Genomic DNA, 21,952 nt, shown 5'->3' on the forward strand with positions numbered 1-21,952 from the left:
CCCCATCACCTGGCTCCCGCTCCTCCGCTCCCTCCCTGCCCCCCGCCACCTGCCCCCTTCCCCATCACCTGGCTCCCGCTCCTCCGCTCCCTCCCTGCCCCCTGCCCCCTGCCCCATCACCTGGCTCCCGCTCCTCCGCTCCCTCCCTGCCCCCTGCCCCCTCCCCATCACCTGGCTCCCACTCCTCCGCACTCTCCCTGCCCCCTCCCCATCACCTGGCTCCCGCTCCTCCGCTCCCTCCCTGCCCCCTGCCTCCTCCCCATCACCTGGCTCTTGCTCCTCCGCACCCTCCCTGCCACCTGCCCCCTTCCCCATCACCTGGCTCTTGCTCCTCCGCACCCTCCCTGCCCCCTGCCCCCTTCCCCATCACTTGGCTCCCGCTCCTCCGCACCCTCCCTGCCCCCTGCCCCCTTCCCCACCACCTGGCTCCCGCTCCTCCGCTCCCTCCCTGCCCCCTGCCCCCTTCCCCACCACCTGGCTCCCGCTCCTCCGCACCCTCCCTGCCCCCTGCCCCCTTCCCCACCACCTGGCTCCCGCTCCTCCGCACCCTCCCCTGCCACCTGCCCCCTTCCCCATCACCTGGCTCCCGCTCCTCCGCACCCTCCCCTGCCACCTGCCCCCTTCCCCATCACCTGGCTCCCACTCCTCCGCACCCTCCCCTGCCACCTGCCCCCTTCCCCATCACCTGGCTCCCGCTCCTCCGCATCCTCCCTGCCCCCTGCCCCCTGCCCCATCACCTGGCTCCCGCTCCACACCTCTGCCTACCCTTCGTGCCTCTGCCCCCCACTACCTGTCCCTGCACCTCTGCCCCTCACCACTCCCTGCCCCTCGCTCCCTGCCCCTGCCCCTCTGCCCCTCACCTCTGCCTGCCCCCTGTGCAGTACTGCCTCTCCAGTGCTGCCTGCCCTCCACACCTCCACCCTCACCACTGCCTGCCCTTCGCACCTCTGCCCCCCACCACTGCCTGCCCCGTGCCTCTTCCTCTCCATTGCTGCCTGCCCTGCACCCCCTGCCCACCCTCTGCTCCTCTGCCACAGCTACCTGCACCAGGAGATGGGGAGGGAGGGAGAGCAAGTTCACCTGGGGCCCCCCAAGGCAGGGCCATGGGCCATCATCTGGGAGTAAAGAGGGATCTTTCCTGCCCCCCAGCGCCCCCCAGCGCCCCCCAGCGCCATACGCACCGCAGGCTCCGCCTGTCCGTGTCGTACTGCTCCGGAAGCAGCCCTGCCAGGGTGTGGTAGATAATGACACTGGCCACAGCCTGGTCCTTGCTCAGCTCCGGGTGCCTCTTATGCCTCTTCTGCCCCAGTGCCAGCTCCTCCTCCACCGAGCTGGGGGGCTGCTTGGCACTGCCCGGGGGGGGCTCTGGAGGAAGGACAAGGTGAGTGACAGCTGAGCCAGACCTCAGTCCCGGGAGGGCCCCGCCCTGCTGTGCTACGTGCCCTGCAGACAGGCTGGTGCCAGGCTCTGCCACGTCCCGCCCAGGGCTCCACCCAGCTCAGCCCCTGCTAGCCCAGCATCCCCCGCCCCACTGCCAGTGCCCCTCGTCCCCAACCCACAGCCTCTGCTAGCCCAGCATCCCCAGCCCCACTGCCAGTGCCCCTCGTCCCCAACCCACAGCCCCTACTAGCCTAGCATTCCCCCGCCCCACTGCCAGTGCCCCTCAGCCCCAACCCACAGCCCCTGCTAGCCCAGCATCCCCCGCCCCACTGCCAGTGCCCCTCAGCCCCAACCCACAGCCCCTGCTAGCCTAGCATTCCCCCGCCCCACTGCCAGTGCCCCTCGTCCCCAACCCACAGCCCCTGCTAGCCCAGCATCCCCCGCCCCACTGCCAGTGCCCCTCAGCCCCAACCCACAGCCCCTGCTAGCCTAGCATTCCCCCGCCCCACTGCCAGTGCCCCTCGTCCCCAACCCACAGCCCCTGCTAGCCCGGCATCCCCCGCCCCACTGCCAGTGCCCCTCAGCCCCAACCCACAGCCCCTGCTAGCCCGGCATCCCCCGCCCCACTGCCTGTGCCCCTCAGCCCCAACCCACAGCCCCTGCTAGCCCAGCATCCCCCCGCCCCACTGCCAGTGCCCCTCGTCCCCAACCCACAGCCCCTGCTAGCCCAGCATCCCCCGCCCCACTGCCAGTGCCCCTCAGCCCCAACCCACAGCCCCTGCTAGCCCAGCATCCCCCGCCCCACTGCCAGTGCCCCTCGTCCCCAACCCACAGCCCCTGCTAGCCCAGCATTCCCCCGCCCCACTGCCAGTGCCCCTCGTCCCCAACCCACAGCCCCTGCTAGCCCAGCATCCCCCGCCCCACTGCCAGTGCCCCTCAGCCCCAACCCACAGCCCCTGCTAGCCTAGCATTCCCCCGCCCCACTGCCAGTGCCCCTCGTCCCCAACCCACAGCCCCTGCTAGCCCGGCATCCCCCGCCCCACTGCCAGTGCCCCTCAGCCCCAACCCACAGCCCCTGCTAGCCCGGCATCCCCCGCCCCACTGCCAGTGCCCCTCAGCCCCAACCCACAGCCCCTGCTAGCCCAGCATCCCCCGCCCCACTGCCAGTGCCCCTCGTCCCCAACCCACAGCCCCTGCTAGCCCAGCATTCCCCCGCCCCACTGCCAGTGCCCCTCGTCCCCAACCCACAGCCCCTGCTAGCCCAGCATCCCCCGCCCCACTGCCAGTGCCCCTCGTCCCCAACCCACAGCCCCTGCTAGCCCAGCATCCCCCCGCCCCACTGCCAGTGCCCCTCAGCCCCAACCCACAGCCCCTGCTAGCCCAGCATCCCCCCGCCCCACTGCCAGTGCCTCTCGTCCCCAACCCACAGCCCCTGCTAGCCCAGCATTCCCCCGCCCCACTGCCAGTGCCCCTCAGCCCCAACCCACAGCCCCTGCTAGCCCAGCATCCCCCCGCCCCACTGCCAGTGCCTCTCGTCCCCAACCCACAGCCCCTGCTAGCCCAGCATCCCCCGCCCCACTGCCAGTGCCCCTCGTCCCCAACCCACAGCCCCTGCTAGCCCAGCATCCTCCCGCCCCACTGCCAGTGCCTCTCGTCCCCAACCCACAGCCCCTGCTAGCCCAGCATTCCCCCGCCCCACTGCCAGTGCCCCTCGTCCCCAACCCACAGCCCCTGCTAGCCCAGCATCCTCCCGCCCCACTGCCAGTGCCTCTCGTCCCCAACCCACAGCCCCTGCTAGCCCAGCATTCCCCCGCCCCACTGCCAGTGCCCCTCGTCCCCAACCCACAGCCCCTGCTAGCCCAGCATTCCCCCGCCCCACTGCCAGTGCCCCTCGTCCCCAACCCACAGCCCCTGCTAGCCCAGCATTCCCCCGCCCCACTGCCAGTGCCCCTCGTCCCCAACCCACAGCCCCTGCTAGCCTAGGGCGGGCACTGCCATTGACTCACGTTTGTCCCGGGGGGCCTGGAAGACGGTTTCGGGCAGGATAACGGTGGTTTCCAGGTCCACAGGCTTCTCGCCCCGCAGCGCTTCGTAATGGGGCAGCTTGGCCCCTGCGAAGTTCACCTTGTCCAGCCGCACCACGGAGATGACTGGCAGAGAGACCCCCCATGAGGGACTGGGCCTGCCGAGGGCACAGCCTGCCCCCCATCGAGCTCACCTACTACACACACTCACCCCATTCACACCCCACCCTGCACGGCCACAGTGGGCGGATTCCGCCTGGACCTCAGCTCCAGCCACTGCCCGCCCTGACGCCAGACGCAAGCCCGTGGCCTCGATTCTGGGGGTCCTGGTGGCACTGAGCGCCAGCACCACCCCAGATGGAAGCTGCTCGGGTGGGCAAGGCTGTGTAGCTTGGTAGCTGCCAGGCCCTGGCTGGACTCCTCACACTCCACCCCCATGGCCCTTGTGTCCCTGCGGAGCCAGCGCCAGGTGACGGTTGACATGCGGCCACAGGAGGTGCTGAGAGTCGAGATGGCAACGGTTAACCGCTGTCCTGGCTGGGCTGAAAGAGCCCCACCCACAGCAGCCCCCCATGGTGAGTCCTGCCAGGCCAGCTGGAGCAGCCCCCGCCTGCTGATTCAATGGGATTTTACATCCCTAGCGCCCACAAGCTGCGGGGGGTCTGGCTCCAGGGCCAGATGGGCCCCCGGGCTGAGGATGTTAAATTGTGGGTATCTGGCTACTCGTAGTCGATGCACTTTGTAATGGCTACGATTAGTCACTAAGGGGCGCTCGGCAGCCGGGCCAGAACCGAGCAGTCCTGGCTGGTACCGGTTCCGGGAGCCACGTGTGCTGCAGTTCTGCATTGCAAATGTAGCAAGAACCGCTGCGCTCTTACTACATCTCAAATGCAGAGGCGCAGCGTCCCAGCCCAGTGCGAACCGGGACTGCTCGGTCCCAGCTCACTGAGTCCAGTTTGCAGCGGCCAGTCGCACAGAGGCAGCGAGCAGGGGGTGGGGGGCGAGGAGTCGGCTGCTCGCGAACATCCCTACCCAGGGCATGGAGCTGCAACAGCCAGTGGGTCTACAGGGCTCACAAACACGCCCGACCTGGGAGCCCCATAGAGCGGGGTCTGAGGCTGGTTCTATTTGTCCCTGAGCAGCCAGGGATGGGGGAGTCCCGGGGTAACCCCTCCTGTCCACACCAGAGACAGGCAGGGTGGGACTGGGCTGATCTGTGCCCTTGTTCTGCCCCATGGCTGGGTGTCAATGCCCAGGAACAGCACAGTGGAGTCAGCCCACCCAGTTCCATGTTTCTCAACCCCCACTCTGGTCTCTCTCAGCTCTGCTCCCATCGCGTGCACTGCCGGCCAGGCTCCCTCACACAGGGGTCTCAGGTCCTGCTCTCACCAGCTGCTCCTCTACAGTGAGCCCCCCAGCTAGGCCCACTCAGTGACAGTGTAACCCAGGGCTACTCAACCTTGGATACCCACAGCACTTGCCAAGGGCCACAACTTAAGTGTGGTTGCATGTATATGCAAATAGCTTATTTCACACTGATGGGCATGAATGCAAAGATTAAGGCAAGACTACACAACACGCAGGCCCTGTTTAAGTCGGTTCTGCTGATACAATGCAATAGTTACCGGATTTTCACCCATATGCCAGCACTTTTCATGAGCAATGACAGTCCAGGAATGTAACGACTAAACCGCATCGCAGCAGAAGTCCAGTATCTTGACTCGCCGTTGTGGAGCGTGTTCCCAGTGGAGGCCGTGTTCAAAGGATCCCACCCACAGGCCACGTGTTGAGCCCCACATAAAACTGCACCGTGGCCCGCAAACAAACAGGCCATAGGCTGCGTGGGACGCGTGCTGAATAGCCCTGGGGTGCGTCTAGACTGGCAAGATTTTGCACAAAAGCGGCCGCTTTTGCGCAACAACTTGCCAACTGTCTACACTGGCCACGTGAATTTGCGCAAGAGCACTGACCTTGTAATGTACAAAATCCGTGCTTCTTGCGCAAATACTTTCACGCTCCCGCTCGGGGAAAAGCCCTCTTGCGCAAGAGGGCCACTGTAGACAGGGAAGAACTGTTTTGCGCAAAAAAGCCCCGATGGCTAAAATGGCGATTGGGGCTTTCTTGCGCAAAATCGCGTCTAGACTGGCCACGGATGCTTTTGCACAAAAGCACTTTTTGCACAAAAGCAACCTGCCAATCTAGATGCGCTTTTGCGGAAATACTTTAAATGGAAAAACTTTTCCATTCAAAGTATTTCTGCAAAATCCTGCCAGTCATGCAGCCCTGGTGTAACTCATGAACGTCATAGGGAGCGAGCTCTTTCAGAGACCCCTGTGCGGGAGGTAGGCGTCAGTTGAGTGTTGCTGGGATGATTCAGCGCTCCCCCCAGAAGCTTCTGCATTGTAACTATTGCATTTTATTAATCTCAGCAGAACTGACGTCAATGGGTCTGCGGGTAGTACAGTCTGGGGTCAGAGCAAGCAGGCCGAGCTGGTGCTTTTCTAAGGCCTGGGTGAGCTGAAAGAAACTGAGCCGGGAGCAGAGAACTGGCTGCTGCTCCTCACTCTGCAGCAGGTAGTGCTGTTGTTACCCCTCCACCAGGGATCACAAGCAATGCTATGGAGCCAGGAGAACCCGGGAGGCCAGAGACCTTCTGTTAACTGTCTGCTGTAAATGCTGTTTTGCTTTTAGCCAAACTGTTCAGCTGTGTCTACACTGGCATGAATTTCCAGAACTGCTTAAAACGGAATACTATTCCCTTTGCAGTTTTTCCGGAAAAGGAGCATCTACATTGGCAGGCTGCTTTTCCGGAAAAGCCCTTTTTCCGGAAAAGCGTCTGTGGCCAATGTAGACGCGCTTTTCCGGAAAAGAGCCCCAATCACCATTTTCGCGATCGGGGCTTTTTTCCAGAAAAGACTACTGGGCTGTCTACACTGGCCCTTTTCCGGAACAGTGTTCCGGAATAAGGACTTATGCCGGAGCGGGAGCAGAATAGTTTTTCCGGAATAGCGGCTGATTTTGTACAGTAGAGCGTCGTTGCTTTTCTGGAAATTCAATGGCCAGTGTAGACAGCTCACAGCTTATCCCGGAAAAGCGGCTGATTTTCCAGAATAAGTGGCCCAGTGTAGACACAGCCATTGTGTTTGTGGGGACTGAACTGTTCAAATTTTACTTTTAGTTTTCTCTTTCCTTCTGTTTACTGTAACTATGGACATTATCTGGGGGTTATAAAATAGCTGTGTTCTGCTGAAAGAATTAGATTATTTGTTTCTTCCTAAGATTTTATAAAGTTATTGAATTAAATTAATTTCTTTAGTTTCTTTTGGAACTCAAATATGGGGAGGCTGACACTGGGCAGTCCTTGCTGATATTCCTTACAGATAGGGTTGCCAGATGGTTGAAACAAAAATACCGAACATCCCTCCCCCCAAAAAAAAAACCCCAGGAAAAATTCTGTTGAAGGGGGAAAGAAGGAGGGGGGGAGACCAAAGTTGTTGAGGGGGGGGGGGGGGAAGGACTCCAAGGACTTATTAAGCCAAAAAATAAAATAAAATAAAATAAAATAAAATAAAACAGCATGTCCCCTTTAAATGGAGGGATAGGAACAGGGGAGCGGTTGAGCACTAAGACCCAGGGGAAGCACTGGTCTTTTGGCCAGCAGCCTTGGGGAACCAGGTAAGCATGGGGGCTGGGGTTGGGGGGCTGGAGGTGTTGGGGGCCAGGAGGGGGGGGGAGGCCGGCGCTGAGTGTTTGTAGGGTTGCCGGGCGCCCGGTATTTTCGCCTCCTGGCCGGGGAGAACTTCGAGAATACCGGGCATCTCAGGTGTCCGATATTCTCTGGATTTTTTACCGGACAGGAGGCGAAAATACCGGCCTGTCGGGGTCAATGCCGGACACCTGCCAACTCCACCCACAGACTGGACTCTGGGTCTCCAGTACCGCTGTGGGAATGGCGTTTTTTAGATGGAGAAGGGCAGTGAAGTCTAGCCCACCCACGGTTACAATAGCCCCTCCTCAAGGGGTGGGTGTGGTGCACCTCCCCCACTCGGTGTGCAGGCCCGCCCAGGTGTGAGTGGAGTGCTCCTCCCTCTGATGCCCAAGCCCCTCCCCCATGCTGTGGCCACACCCCTCTCCCGCAGCACCCAGGCCCCTCCCAGTGTTCCCTCTAGGCCAGGGCTACGCAACACGTGGGCCACGTGTGGCCCCGCAGCCCGTTTGTTTGCGGCCCAGGGTGCAGTTTGGGTTGACGTGGAGCTCAGCACGTGGCCCTCGGCTGAGATCCTCTGAACGTGGCCTCCACTGGGAACAGGCTCCCAGCGGCGAGGCCTCTCCCAGGCGGGGGGGCACTGACAGACGCAAGCGGAGGGGCTGGCGGGAACGGAGGGAACGTTCCTGGGTGCGGGGAGCCGCAGGGCATTGTGGGAAGTGCTTTGTATTCACGCCCATCAGGGTGAAAGGAGCGATCTGCATCTGTATTTGCATGTGCATGCAACCACCCTCAAGGGCAGCCCTCGGCATGTGCTGAGTTTCACTGTGGGCCCCTGGGCTCGGCGGCACGGCAGCCCAGCTTCACAGGCGCCTGCTCAGCCCCACCCAGGCAGCTCCATGCAGGGAGAGGCAGCCTGGCGGGTGCCCAGGTCTCGCGTGCTGCTCCTCACCGATGTTGGGCGTGACGATGGTGAAGGGGCTCAGGTAGGTCTGGCGCAGGTTCCGGGCCAGGGTACTGGCGTAATCCTCGTAGCGCTTCAGCAGCCAGGCCGTGCCGCCCTCCGTCTGCTGGATCAGCTCCCAGTGGCGCTTGTTGCTGGGCTCCAGCAGGGCACTGCCCACCCGCAGCAGGTTCTGCAAGGGGGCACCGTGAGCACCGGCGTGGGGCCCTACCGGGCTGGCAGGCACCCCGGGGGGGGTCCAGAGCACAGCCTGGCTAGGCACAGCAGCAGGCTTGTTGCCATGGGGACCGAGTGTCAGGGTCCCACTTTGCTGGAGCTGAGCCAGGGCGACGGTTTGAATCTCAGTGGGGCCTAGCACCATGGGGCAGGGGGTCTGGGGTCCCACCTGACCCATGGGACCCAACAGATCCCAGAGACCCGCCAGACCCTGGGGGACCCGCCTCTCCCCAGCCAGGGAGGGAATTGCCCACTCCGGGCTGCACCAAGCAACACTTGATTCCTAAGTCCTTCCCATCAGCCCCTGCACCTGCCGCCTGCCATGCTCAGTCTGTGCCCTGTAAGGCATCACTGAGCTGCCCAGACACCCTCTGCCTGTCGCCCAGGGCAGCCACACAGGCCTGGCAGTGCCAGGTCAGACCCAGGGGGCAGCCACACAGGCCTGGCAGTGCCAGGTCAGACCCAGGGGGCAGCCACACAGGCCTGGCAGTGCCAGGTCAGACCCACGGGGCAGCCACACAGGCCTGGCAGTGCCAGGTCAGACCCACAGGGCAGCCCACACAGGCCTGGCAGTGCCAGGTCAGACCCACGGGGCAGCCCACACAGGCCTGGCAGTGCCAGGTCAGACCCACGGGGCAGCCACACAGGCCTGGCAGTGCCAGGTCAGACCCAGGGGGCAGCCACACAAGCCTGGCAGTGCCAGGTCAGACCCACAGGGCAGCCACACAGGCCTGGCAGTGCCAGGTCAGACCCACGGGGCAGCCACACAGGCCTGGCAGTGCCAGGTCAGACCCACGGGGCAGCCACACAGGCCTGGCAGTGCCAGGTCAGACCCACGGGGCAGCCACACAGGCCTGGCAGTGCCAGGTCAGACCCAGGGGGCAGCCACACAAGCCTGGCAGTGCCAGGTCAGACCCAGGGGGCAGCCACACAGGCCTGGCAGTGCCAGGTCAGACCCACGGGGCAGCCACACAGGCCTGGCAGTGCCCAGTCAGACCCACAGGGGAGCCCACACAGGCCTGGCAGTGCCAGGTCAGACCCACAGGGCAGCCACACAGGCCTGGCAGTGCCAGGTCAGACCCACAGGGCAGCCACACAGGCCTGGCAGTGCCAGGTCAGACCCACAGGGCAGCCACACAGGCCTGGCAGTGCCAGGTCAGACCCACGGGGCAGCCCACACAGGCCTGGCAGTGCCAGGTCAGACCCACAGGGCAGCCACACAGGCCTGGCAGTGCCAGGTCAGACCCACAGGGCAGCCCACACAGGCCTGGCAGTGCCAGGTCAGACCCACGGGGCAGCCCACACAGGCCTGGCAGTGCCAGGTCAGACCCAGGGGGCAGCCACACAGGCCTGGCAGTGCCAGGTCAGACCCACGGGGCAGCCCACACAGGCCTGGCAGTGCCAGGTCAGACCCACAGGGCAGCCACACAGGCCTGGCAGTGCCAGGTCAGACCCACAGGGCAGCCCACACAGGCCTGGCAGTGCCAGGTCAGAACCCAGATCTTTTTCCTAGGTCCCGGTGCCAGCTGCTTTGCTCAGGGTCAGCCTCCGGCTCTCCCACTACTGCACATGCACAGCCGCAGCAGGGGGGCATCCTCTGAGCACAGCAAGGCCCCATGCCAGGACAATGCCAGCTGAAAGCCCTGTGCCACCCCACCCAAAGCCCATCACCTCAGTGAAGTGGACGTCCTGCGTGGCGGCCAGGCCGAAGCCCTGCTGCTGGCTCTCGTGCTGCAGGAGGAGTGCGCAGAGCTGGTATGCCACCCGCACGTCGCTGCCGAAGTAACTGCTTGTGTGTTGGGTGGCATTGTGCAGCTGCAGCGCCGCCCACTGCGCCAGCCCCGGGGCCAGGAGGGATTCATTCCGGAGCAGCCGCTCCACCTGCATCAGACCAGGCAGCCGTTAGTGCCAGGCCCGGGGGCAGGAGAGCCTCAGGCTGACCGTGGCCCCAAAGCCCAGGGCTGGGCCGCCAGAGGGTACAGCGGCAGAGGACCCCAGACTCAACACAGCTGGGAGGGCTCAGAGCTGGGGCAATGGGGAGAGAGGGGAGTCCCAGAACACAGCATGTGGCACTCGGCACCAGGAGGGGCACAGCGGCAGGGGACCCCAGACCGAATGCAGCCTTGGGGGCTCAGGGCTGGGCCATCAGGGGCCTCAGATTGAACATGGCCTGGGGAGCTCAGGGCCAGGCACCTGGGAGGCAGGGGAGTCCCAGAGCAAAGGCGCCTGAGCTAGGGAGGGCGTTTCCTCAGGGCAGAGGATCAGCTGCACTTGGCGCCCTAGGGAGAGGGCTGGTCAGCTTATGGGGACATCCCCTCTGACTGGCTGTCTTATCCACTGCCCAGCCTCCTGAGGAAGTGCAGCCTATCAGGGGCTGCAGGACGCTGGCAGAGCTCCCACCACTCCCACTGTTCCAGGGTGAGGAGCTAAATAGCCCAGGGAGTCGGGTCCCCCATGAACGCCTGGGTGGCTCCTCCCCCGCACACGCTACCAGGGCAGAGCCCAAGGCGGGGTGAAGAGCAGGCCTAGAGAGGAGCCTGGGAGAGGGGGTGAAGCATGAAGGGGCAGGGCGAGGGCTGGCACCATGGGGAGCCAGGCACCACCCAGAGCACAGCATGGCCTCATCCTGCAGCCGTGATGTCTGGGGCTGCCAGGACCAGGAGTGCCGCTCCCAGCATGCACTGCTCCATCGCACCCCAGGCCTCTCCTCTCCTCTCCGTAACCATCGGGCTTTTCCGTAGCCACGTTGCAAGGCCTGTGCTAGGCCTGAACCAAAGCCGCCTTCTGCAGCCGGACTGAAGAGCAGCAGCCATTGCTGCAAGGCCTGGAGTCACATCCTCACAGGTCCATCTAAACTGTATTACCAAGTGTCACCCCAGGCTGTGAGGAGGGGACGTTGCCCTGATCGCTCCCCCACTGTCACCAGAGAAAGAAACAGATCTCAGGATGGGGAAAGAAAACTTCAGTCACCCCGTTCTGTCTGGCCAGAAACTGCTTCTCAGTAGAGCATGTTGTGGAATCCTCGTTCTATGACACTTCCCTGTTGTTTGACTGTGTGATCTCTAGCTGCTTTGTAACTGTTTCTGTCTGTTGTATCATTCATTTTGCTGGGTGTAGATCAATGAAGGTGGTGGGGTCTGATTGGTTAGGTCATTTTGTTACGATTGGTGAGTAAAATTATACTAAACTAATTGGTGAGGGTCTAGCTAAGCAAGACTCAGGTTTCATTATATAAACTGGGGTCCGAGAAGGAGAAGATCAGAAGGAAGAAAAGGATGGAAGAGGACCAGGTTCTCCAGGGGAAGACCTGGAAAGAAGAACTCGCCTCCGAGACACAGCGCTGAATTGGAGGGAAGCAGCCAGATCGCTGCTGCACCCCTAGGTGGGGGTGTTGGCCCCAGAAATTGGTGTGGGGGGAGCCATGTGGGGTATTGAATGGGAGATTATTGTTTGTTAATCTTATGTACGCTATTTATGTGAGTGTATAATGTCTATGTGTGTAGGTAGAAATCTGTAATCTGTGTGGAAGCTGAATATTTCTGTGAATGTGGTTAAGCATGGCTATGGACAGGCTGAGTAGCAAAGCCCTGTGGGACAATGGTTCTCAATGGGCTATGGACACACCCAAAGAATGGGATTTGTCACCTGAGGGCAGCCAGCAGGAAACATAGAGATTGGCCTCTGACCAGGTGACTTGCTGCAGACTAGAAGAGGCCAGGAAGGAGTATAAAGAGGCCATGTGGTCGATGCCATTTTGTTCTCAGCTCAGCACTTCATCCCAGAGGCAGCATTGCAGGGATTGAAGAGCCCGGAAGACCTGTGAACCCATCCTGATTGCAGGATGTGCAATAAGAACTTTTAAACCAGCAGCTGCAACATCTCTGCTAGAGCCTGCATCGAGGACTGGGAGATTCGGTGCATGTAACGTACTGTACTTTAATAACCTTACTCTCGTGCTTTTCTTTCTTGTAATAATAAACCTTTAGATATAGATTCTAAAGGATTGGCCCAGCGTGATTTGTGGGTAAGGTCCAGAGGGTAAATTGACCAGGGATCTGTGGCTGGTTTCTTGGAACCGGACAGAACTTGTTTGGGGTAGGTGGGATTGGGTGCTAGGACCCCCCACCTGTGTATAGGCCCGGGGCCATCTGGGGCACGGATATTGCTGGGGTGTCGGAGGGGTTTTGCTCGGGAGGCTTCAGGCAGGCAGCTGAAGCGCTCTGTGAGACTGGTTTGTGGCCTGTGTGGAGAGGTTGCCAGTCAGGGGGACTGTAAAGAGCCCCGGATTTGAGCAACTCGCCCTGAGCGGACGCCCTAAGCTGTGCCCAGACACGGCCTGGTCTGTCACAGTGACGTAGTCGGCAGGATCCACAGATCTTGGTCAATTGAGCTTTGGGATCAGGACCCCACGCTGTCTAAATTTGATTTTTGGTGTTGAGAGTTTGGTTGATTAAAGAGCCGCTGCGATGAACCCGGAATTATATGAGAGTCTGAGCAAAAGTGCTCTGAAGGATTTGTGCTTGGGGAGAGGCATTGCCTTTAGGAAAAGGGCCTCTAAACTAGATCTGGTAGTGCTGTTATTAACCAGAGATGTGGATGAAAAGGAGCAGAAGCAAGCCAAGGAGGCTGCTGAAAGAAGGCGGAAGGCAGATGAAGAAATTGCTAAGAGAAAACAGGAGATGGATCTGGAACTTGAGATGAGAAAAGCAGAACATGCAGAGAGAATGGCAGAGCATGTAAAGAAGATGGCCATAGCCAAGGAGGAAAATGCTAGACTTGACCTCCAGCTTAAGAGACTAAAAGAACAAGAGAGACTGTATTCTCCTTAAGGTTCAATGTATAACTCTGTGGGTATGCGGTATGCTTATGATATGGCAGACGTATTTTACCCAGCTGATGTGATGACCCAACCCCAAAGCATGTGTGAATGCAAAACTTTTGTGGTACCTGTAGCTAACAGGGAGGTTTGGGAAGGGGGTGCATGTGGGTATGGAAAGTTTCCTGGAGCTGGTCAGTCTCCCTGTAACCAAGGGGAAAGTGTCTCTACATGTGTGCCTGTGGCAGATGGCTGTGTGTCTGTTCAGGGGGGCAGTGAGCCTGTGGGTGAGGGCCCATCTGATGCCTCAGAGGTGAGGCTGGAATCAGAACCAGGGCAAGAAGAGCCCAGAAATCAGGGAAATGTTTCTCTGGGGCAGCCTGGAGTGGCTGGCCAGAGTGAAGTTTTAGTTGAGGAGTTGGTGGCTGGTGAGGTTTGTGGAATTGAACCTGCACAAGCTGAAAGTGATTTGTGTGAAGAAGCACAGTGTGTGCAAGCTGGCAATTTGGCTGGTGGAAGTAGCAAGGGGGCAGTGAAGGAAGCTGTCCCAGTGGCTAGCTGTATGCCTGAGATTAGCCAGGGGTGTTGGGACAAGGGAGAAGCTGTCTCTGGTTGTCTGGCTGTGTGTGGGGAAGAGTTTCTTCCTGTGTCTGAGGAAGGTGCCCCACAGCCTGTGAAGGCTGAGAGCAGTGTGGTTGTCCCAGAGTTGGGTCTGGATATAGCTAAGGCCCAGGAAGGGGGTGGCCCAAGGTTTGTGTCTGCTGGGGAGAGGGATGAGGTGACTCAGGTAGAGACAGTCAGTGTTTTACCAGAACCCCAGAGACCAGACAGTGGTGACCCTGATATTGTGCCTGATGCTGCGGTGTTGCTGGCAGAGGGGGGAGCTACTCGGTGGGAGCAGGGAGACCCCTTAGCCCGGGCACAAGGAGAGAATAAGAGTGTGTTAACTCTGGTGCCTAATGATGGTGTGGACGTTTACAGCCATCTAGAGAGCTGCACAGGGAGTGAAGGTGCCTCTGACCCTGTCTCTTGTGGGTCTGTCTATGTGCCTGAGAGGGGATTATCTGTGAATCCACCTGAGGAGCCAGAGATAACTCAGGGAGTAAGGGAAGTGCAGGAGGAATTGGTTGGGGCTCAGCAGGGCAATGCTACTGCAGAGCCAGGGAAGGGTGAACTGCTGCTTAAGGAAGCTCATAGGGAGGAGAGTCCTGGCAGTGCTTGTAGCAAGCAGTTTGCAGTAACTGAGAGAGGTGAGAATGCCTGGCTTGGAGAAGGCATTCAGGAGAAAGCTCTGCCTGTAAAAGGCAGCAGCTTCTTGTGTGAGGCACTCGTTTTGGTGCCTGACAGACAAAATTTGTCTGTTAGCAGTGACTCCACTGACTTGGGTTTAGGGAAACCCAGTGTGGATGGTGGTGGAGAGGTCTCGGAGGGACTGAGGGTTGTTCCAGATGAGGCAGGAACAGCCAGAGAAGTGGAGCAGGCGGTTAATCCAGTGACTGTGGGTGACCAGCTTGCTGGGAAGTCAGTGTGTGTGGGACAGGATTGTTCCCAGATGAATGAGGAGAGTGGGAAGTTAGTGTCTCAGATTCAGGAGAAGGGCTGGGTTGCTAAGTATGCAGAGCAGAACTGCTGTGTGGTCACTCTCCCTAGGATGCAGGAGATGGCAGTTATGCTCCCATCTCTGGACACGGTGGACACTCATACTCAATCAGGGAGGTTGATATCTGGTTCCATGTGGAAACAGAGGTTGGAGGTGGCCAGAGGAGAGACTTGGGAGTCTACAGCTTACTGCTGTTACCCCACTGAGTGGGGGAAGGGGGAGAATTCCAGGGCCATTGTGAGCCAGGGAGTCGCGCCCAGCCAGCCCTTTGTCTTGGTCAGGCCAGAGGTTTCAGGCCTGGAGCCCAGAGGACAAGGGGGAGGGGCAGGACTTGCTTTGGCCAAGAAGATTTGCAGTTTAAACCTGAAGGGCCAAAACTGCAATGGTGTGGGGCCAGAGAAGGGGCCTGACGGAGAATTTCAGTATACACCTGAGATAGGATTGTTCTTGTTACTGATGTTAATTCTTGTAACCAATGTATTATTGTTGCAGAGAATTGTAACGGTATACAGTGTGCATGAGCTTATGAAAATACCATGTAATCTGTCTGGAGATGTACCAAACGACAGACGGTATGTAAGGGGACATTGTGATGTTGCTATTTCGTGGTTAACACTTGTAACTGGTCTTGGAACTTCTTACAGGACAAAAAGGGTTCCAGCCAGAAGGTCCTATGTAAGAAGGGAAACTGAGGCACGCCACCATTTTGTTGGGGAAGGCCTGTGATGCCCTCAGTGATGTTACTGGCATCACTTCCTGCATCAATTTTGCGTTGGGGGTGTCACGTTGCTGAATTGGAGGGAAGCAGCCAGATCGCTGCTGCACCCCTAGGTGGGGGTGTTGGCCCCAGAAATTGGTGTGGGGGGAGCCATGTGGGGTATTGAATGGGAGATTATTGTTTGTTGATCTTATGTACACTATTTATGTGAGTGTATAATGTCTATGTGTGTAGGTAGAAATCTGTAATCTGTGTGGAAGCTGAATATTTCTGTGAATGTGGTTAAGCATGGCTATGGACAGGCTGAGTAGCAAAGCCCTGTGGAACAATGGTTCTCAATGGGCTATGGACACACCCAAAGAATGGGATTTGTCACCTGAGGGCAGCCAGCAGGAAACATAGAGATTGGCCTCTGACCAGGTGACTTGCTGCAGACTTAGAAGAGGCCAGGAAGGAGTATAAAGAGGCCATGTGGTCGATGCCATTTTGTTCTCAGCTCAGCACTTCATCCCAGAGGCAGCACTGCAGGGATTGAAGAGCCCGGAAGACCTGTGAACCCATCCTGATCGCAGGATGTGCAATAAGAACTTTTAAACCAGCAGCTGCAACATCTCTGCTAGAGCCTGCATTGAGGACTGGGAGATTCGGTGCATGTAACGTACTGTACTTTAATAACCTTACTCTCAGGCTTTTCTTTCTTGTAATAATAAACCTTTAGATATAGATTCTAAAGGATTGGCCCAGCGTGATTTGTGGGTAAGGTCCAGAGGGTAAATTGACCAGGGATCTGTGGCTGGTTTCTTGGAACCGGACAGAACTTGTTCGGGGTAGGTGGGATTGGGTGCTAGGACCCCCCACCTGTGTATGAGGCCCGGGGCCATCTGGGGCACGGATATTGCTGGGGTGTCGGAGGGGTTTTGCTCGGGAGGCTTCAGGCAGGCTGCTGAAGCGCTCTGTGAGACTGGTTTGTGGCCTGTGTGGAGAGGTCGCCAGTCAGGGGGACTGTAAAGAGCCCCGGATTTGAGCAACTCGCCCTGAGCGGACGCCCTAAGCTGTGCCCAGACACGGCCTGGTCTGTCACAGGACCAGGTTCTCCAGGGGAAGACCTGGAAAGAAGAACTCACCTCCGAGACACAGCCTAAGACCAGAGAGACTGATACTGCCTGGCCAACCGGGGAAGTCGGCCTGCACCCGGACTGGTGAGCATGACACTGTGTTCTTAGCGTGTGTGTTCTGCTTGTTTGGGAATTGTCAATTAAAAGAGGATAAGGACATTACTGTGTGAGGCTCTTTCAGTGGCTACCGATCCTGCCAACCCGCAGGAAGTTACACCCTGAGCCCTAGGAAGTGGGGAAAGGTGTGTGTCCCTGCAGTGTGGAAGGGAGAGAGACATCTGTGTGGGTAACATCTCCTCTCCTCTCCAGGCAAAGCAGTGAATGCTGGGGGCCCCCAGAGCCCTGGCCAGGATGGTGGGTGCCCCCGCAGGGTGCTGGCCGGGTTGGGTCTGGCTCCCCAGCTCTGTGGGCACTAGGGATGTGAAGGACCAGTCGACTACCCGATAAGCAAATGTTTATCGGATAGTCAACAGGCTACTGGACTAGTCGCTCTCCCACCTTGCTGCCGCTATCAGACAAAGAGATGGTGCTTCAAAGAGGCAGCGCCTCATGGAGCCCAGGGTCAGCTGCTCCATGCAGCGCTGCCCTATCGACTAATCGAATAGTCGATGCAAAAAATGAAACGACTATTTGATTAGTCAATGACACGATAGTTAACACCCTTAGTGGGCGCTGGGCGGGTGCCACTTACCAGGCTCCGGAGCTGGGCAAAGGGCAGCGAGGTGCAGTTGAAGAGGTTGGGAGCCAGCCAGCCCTTGTGCTCGTCACAGTGCCGCACTGCAGTGCCTGCGGGCAGAGAGCACAGTCACTGCAGGCACCCCCGCCTAGCCCCCCATGCCTGGCCCCTGGCAACAGTGGCACGAGGGCCTGCCAGGGGGCAGGCCGAGCACCACCCCTGCAGCGGCACATAGTTACCAAAGGATCCTCGGGGGCAGGGCGACGCGGCGGGCAGCCCAAAGCGGGTGCGGGGCCACCAGATGTTGGCTTCGATGGCACGGGGGCAGCTGTCGTAATTCACTGCACAGCAAAGAGGCAAAGAGAGCTTAGCGCTGGGGCAGCCCCAGACAGAAGCGTACTGAGGGGAGCCCTGGCGGGGGGCACGTGTTTGCAGGACAGCCCTAGTTGAGGTGTTGCGATCACCTCCTGGGCATAGTGCCCCCTGGGGGTAGGCAGGCAGCAGGAGCCAGGGGTAACAAGGGATGAGGGCAGGACATCACCCGAGGCCATGGGCTGGACTGACCTTCGCAGCCATTGGCGGTGACCTCAGCGAAGGGGTTATCACAGCGGTCGCAGCGCCGCCCGATGACCCCTGGCTTACACTGGCACTGCCCTGTCTCGGGGTCGCAGAGCCGTGCCAGGGAGCCCGTGGGGTAGCAGTCACATAGCAGGCAGGAGTCGCTGGCCAGCGGGCGGTAGTGGTTCTCCTTGGGGGCAGAACACAGGATATTAGCCCCAGGGGGCAGCTGGCAGCCCATGGGCCACAGCAAGGCCAGATCCCTCTGCTGACCCTTGTGTGAGGGGAGTGAAGGCTGAGGCTCTTGGCAGGCCCAGTCAGTGACTTGCTGAGACCGGCCAAACTCTGCTCATGCATGGCCCACCACACCAGCCTTGTCCCACTGCCAGCTCCTCAGCTATTCCGTGGGGCATGTACCACCAGAGCCGAGCAGCCCAGGCCTACCCACCCACTTGAGTCTGCAGAAGGCAAAAAAATCCCACAGTGCACCTGCCCCTAAACTGCCTGGGGGAACCACTGGCCCCCAGTGCAGCTGGGCTCGAGCAGAACCCGCTCACAGGCAGGGCCCTCACTATGGCCCCTGCTGCAGCCCTACTGGGGTCCCAGCATGGGGTAGGAAGATAGGGCCCAGAGCCACGCTAGGGGGGCTGACTGGAGGAGCAGAGGGAGCTGAGCCCTGGGTCACTGGCACCCTCCAACAACTGTCTCCCCCCACTGGCTGGGCACCCCCCATCCACCAGCAGTGGTATCCCCCCAGCTAGTCTGGGCACCCCCTGACCCTCTGTAGAGGAATCTCTCCCCAGCTGGCCCAGGCACCCCGAGTCCCTCCGCAGTTTGGCTGGGCACCCCCCATGCCCCTGCAGTGGTATCTCCCCACTCACCCTGCAGCGGCACTCCCCACTGGTTTTGTTGCAGTCAGGGTCGAAGCCTTTGCCAACATCACAGTTACAGGGGCCACACATGGGATGCCCCCACCATCCCCGTGGGCACGGCTGGTCAATCCTGTGAAGAGCAGTCCCCTGCTTCATTACACGGTGGCACTGCACTGCTCCCTTGGCGGCACCCAGCACTCACCCACATGCTCTGCACCTCCCCGAACACTCACTCTCCGGCACGCACACTGCGTGTGCACAGCACCTGCAATGTTCCTGACACACTCCCTGCCCCTGCACTGCACGGACACCTGCACTGCACACACACTGCATGTGCACAGCACCTGCAATGTTCCTGACACACTCCCTGCCCCTGCACTGCACGGACACCTGCACTGCACACACACTGCATGTGCACAGCACCTGCAATGTTCCTGACACGCTCCCTGCCCCTGCACTGCACAGACACCTGCACTGCACACACACTGCATGTGCACAGCACCTGCAATGTTCCTGACACGCTCCCTGCCCCTGCACTGCACGGACACCTGCACTGCACACACACTGCGTGTGCACAGCACCTGCAATGTTCCTGACACGCTCCCTGCCCCTGCACTGCACGGACACCTGCACTGCACACACACTGCGTGTGCACAGCACCTGCAATGTTCCTGACACACTCCCTGCCCCTGCACTGCATGGACACCTGCACTGCACACACACTGCATGTACACAGCACCTGCAATGTTCCTGACACACACTCCCTGCCCCTGCATGGACACCTGCACTGCACACACACACTCGTGGTGCACATGAACACACAAGTCACTGTGTCGCTGCACTGCGTGGCATGCACACACTGCACACTCACTATGCACACCTGCCGTTTACACCTGCACCACACATACACACTCACACTGACTGCATATACCTGCATGGTGAGCAAACTGAGAATGCACACTCACATGAACTGTGTGCACGAGAGGAAGTGGGACGTTTTGGGCGGTTGAAAGGGGGCTTGCATGCAGAGGGGGCACTCGGTGTCCCTGGATGTTAATGGTTTAACGTGGCAAGGGGAGAGGGAGTTTGCTGTTGCAGAGAACAGCCCAGAATTGGAGCCCCAGCGACTGGTGACCAGAAGACACAGCGCAGAGGACACAACCGGTTCTGGCCAGAGGGAAGACAATGGGCTGGAGAGAGGACAGGCAGAGAAGAGAGGGGCCAGGCAACTCTGGTTACCTGGACAGAAGACAATGGACAGGGGAGGGGCAGCCGCACTGGAGGGGGTCCTGCCCCGGACGGACGGCCCGAGGGTGGGCACGACCTGTGAGCCGTGACAACGTGGTATCAGAGGACGGTTGGGGGTTCACCTTGTAGACCAGTGTTTCTCAACCTTTTTTTATAAATTACCCCCAGTACCTACAGTTTTCAGACACACACATTTTTTTTCTACCGTTGCAACACATTTGTGGAAACAATTTAATCGTAGCTGGGCGGGCGACGACATTTTTGGGTGTAAAAAGTACAAAAATAATAAAACGCTGTAAAACTTACACCAAAAATTCCATTTTCTCCCAATTTCAGTTGTGTTGACATACTCCCCAGACTTCTCGAGTACCCCTAAGGGTACTTGTACCGCTGGTGGAGAAACACTGCTGTAGACTGTTGCCTGTGGCACAGGCGCTTTGCAGTGAGTGGCTGCCAGCGATAAACGAGGGTACTGAAGGAACCAGCGGCAAAATGGCCTGTGCCCAGCTCCTGGCATGTCTGTGTAGGGAGAGAGGGCTGAGGTGGGGAGGGTCACTAAGGAGCAGCTGATGGTAGTGATCAACGGCTCGACGTCAGGTTGCTGGTCGGCCCCAAGGATCGGATCTAGGACCAGTTTAGTTCAATATCTTTATTAATGACCTGCATGAGGGGATGGATTGCACCCTCAGCAAGTTTGCAGATGACACTAAGCTGGGGGGAGAGGTAGATACGCTGGAGGGCAGGGACAGGGTCCAGAGTGACTTAGACAGATTAGAGGACTGGGCCAAAAGAAATCTGATGAGGTTCAACAAGGACAAGTGCAGAGTCCTGTACTTTGGGTGGAAGAATCCCAAGCATTGGTACAGGCTGGGGACCAACTGGCTAAGTAGCAGTTCTGCAGAAAAGGACCTGGGGGTTACAGCGGATGAGGAGCTGGAGATGAGTCAACAGTGAGTCCTTGTAGCCCAGAAGGCAAGTGGAATATTAGGTGCGTTAGGAGGAGCATTGCCAGCAGATCCAGAGAAGTGATTATTCCCCTTTATTCAGCACTGGGGAGGCCACATCTGGAGTACAGCATCCAGTTCTGGGCCCCTCATCCCTGTGGGGACGAACAAGCAGCAGGCAGCCTGGGACGGCCCCTTTAAAGTCATCAGCCAAGTAAATGAGGTGAGCTAGGCAGTGGAACGGTCCCTGCAGGCGTACCAAGTCAGCATGCTGAAGCCGTACCAGGACAAGGAGAAGCTGGTGCTGGCCGCATGTGGACAGCTGGGTCCCTTGCTGGGTCTCCTCCCAGAGGCTGAGGCTGGCAGCTCACTGGTGTCAATTTCCCTCTCTGAGGAGCTAAGCACAGCCCAGCAGGCAGAGACCAGGGAGGTGCTGCATTCCAACCAGCAGCTGTTCTCCTCCGGCCTGGGCTCACTAACCTGGCTGTGCAATGGGTGGAGATGGGAGCCCACCCTTCCATCCAGGGCACCCCATTCAGGGGCTCTGGGAAATCAGCCCAGGATCTGGAAAGGGAGGCTGGGGACATGCTGGCTCTAAGGGTGATTCAGCCTCCTCCAGCCCCTTGGGCTTCCCCAGTGGTGCTGGCTCTCAAGAACAACAGGACAATCTGGTTCTGCGTAGACTATTGGAAACGCAATGCCATCACCATGCCCGATGCCTACCTCTGCCCAGGACTGATGAGATCCTAGACAAGTTGGGGGGCCCAATTCCTCACTGCGATGGATCTCACCAACGGGGACTCACTGGCTGGTGCCCTTGCACCCGGAGGCCAGGGTGAAGTTGGCCTTCACCACCCCAATCAGCTCTTTGAGTTCCTGGTCCTGCCTTCTGGCCTTACGGGGGCCCCTGCCACATTCAGCACCTGGTGGATAAGTTACTGAGGGGGCTGGAGAACTTTACTGTGGCTTATACTGACGATACCTGTGTCTTTAGCCAGACCTGGGAGAACCACGTGTTCCAGGTGAAGAGGGTATGAGCCGTCGCCAGACTGACCGTAAAAGCCGGGAGGTGAAGGAAGTGTCGGATCTGGGCCACAAGGTGGGGAGTGGCCGGC

At 59.3% G+C, this 21,952-nt stretch overlaps 1 protein-coding gene across 2 annotated transcripts in view; it reads right to left on the reverse strand.

The window, feature by feature from the left end:
• The window catches only part of CELSR2 (cadherin EGF LAG seven-pass G-type receptor 2), an 88,790-nt gene that overhangs the window by 6,629 nt on the left and 60,209 nt on the right, over positions 1-21,952 (reverse strand). For both annotated transcript variants that reach the window (XM_075910443.1, XM_075910442.1), the window contains exons 14-21: positions 18,655-18,775; positions 17,780-17,963; positions 17,455-17,556; positions 17,231-17,325; positions 9,962-10,171; positions 8,063-8,246; positions 3,387-3,530; positions 1,182-1,365 (exon numbers count right to left, since the gene is read on the reverse strand). In XM_075910443.1, coding sequence (XP_075766558.1) covers positions 1,182-1,365; positions 3,387-3,530; positions 8,063-8,246; positions 9,962-10,171; positions 17,231-17,325; positions 17,455-17,556; positions 17,780-17,963; positions 18,655-18,775 — 1,224 coding nt within the window. The remainder of the gene's footprint in view (positions 1-1,181; positions 1,366-3,386; positions 3,531-8,062; positions 8,247-9,961; positions 10,172-17,230; positions 17,326-17,454; positions 17,557-17,779; positions 17,964-18,654; positions 18,776-21,952) is intronic.

This window comes from Pelodiscus sinensis, chromosome 27 (genome assembly GCF_049634645.1).
Source record: "Pelodiscus sinensis isolate JC-2024 chromosome 27, ASM4963464v1, whole genome shotgun sequence".
In the NCBI taxonomy this organism is placed as follows: domain Eukaryota; kingdom Metazoa; phylum Chordata; order Testudines; family Trionychidae; genus Pelodiscus; species Pelodiscus sinensis.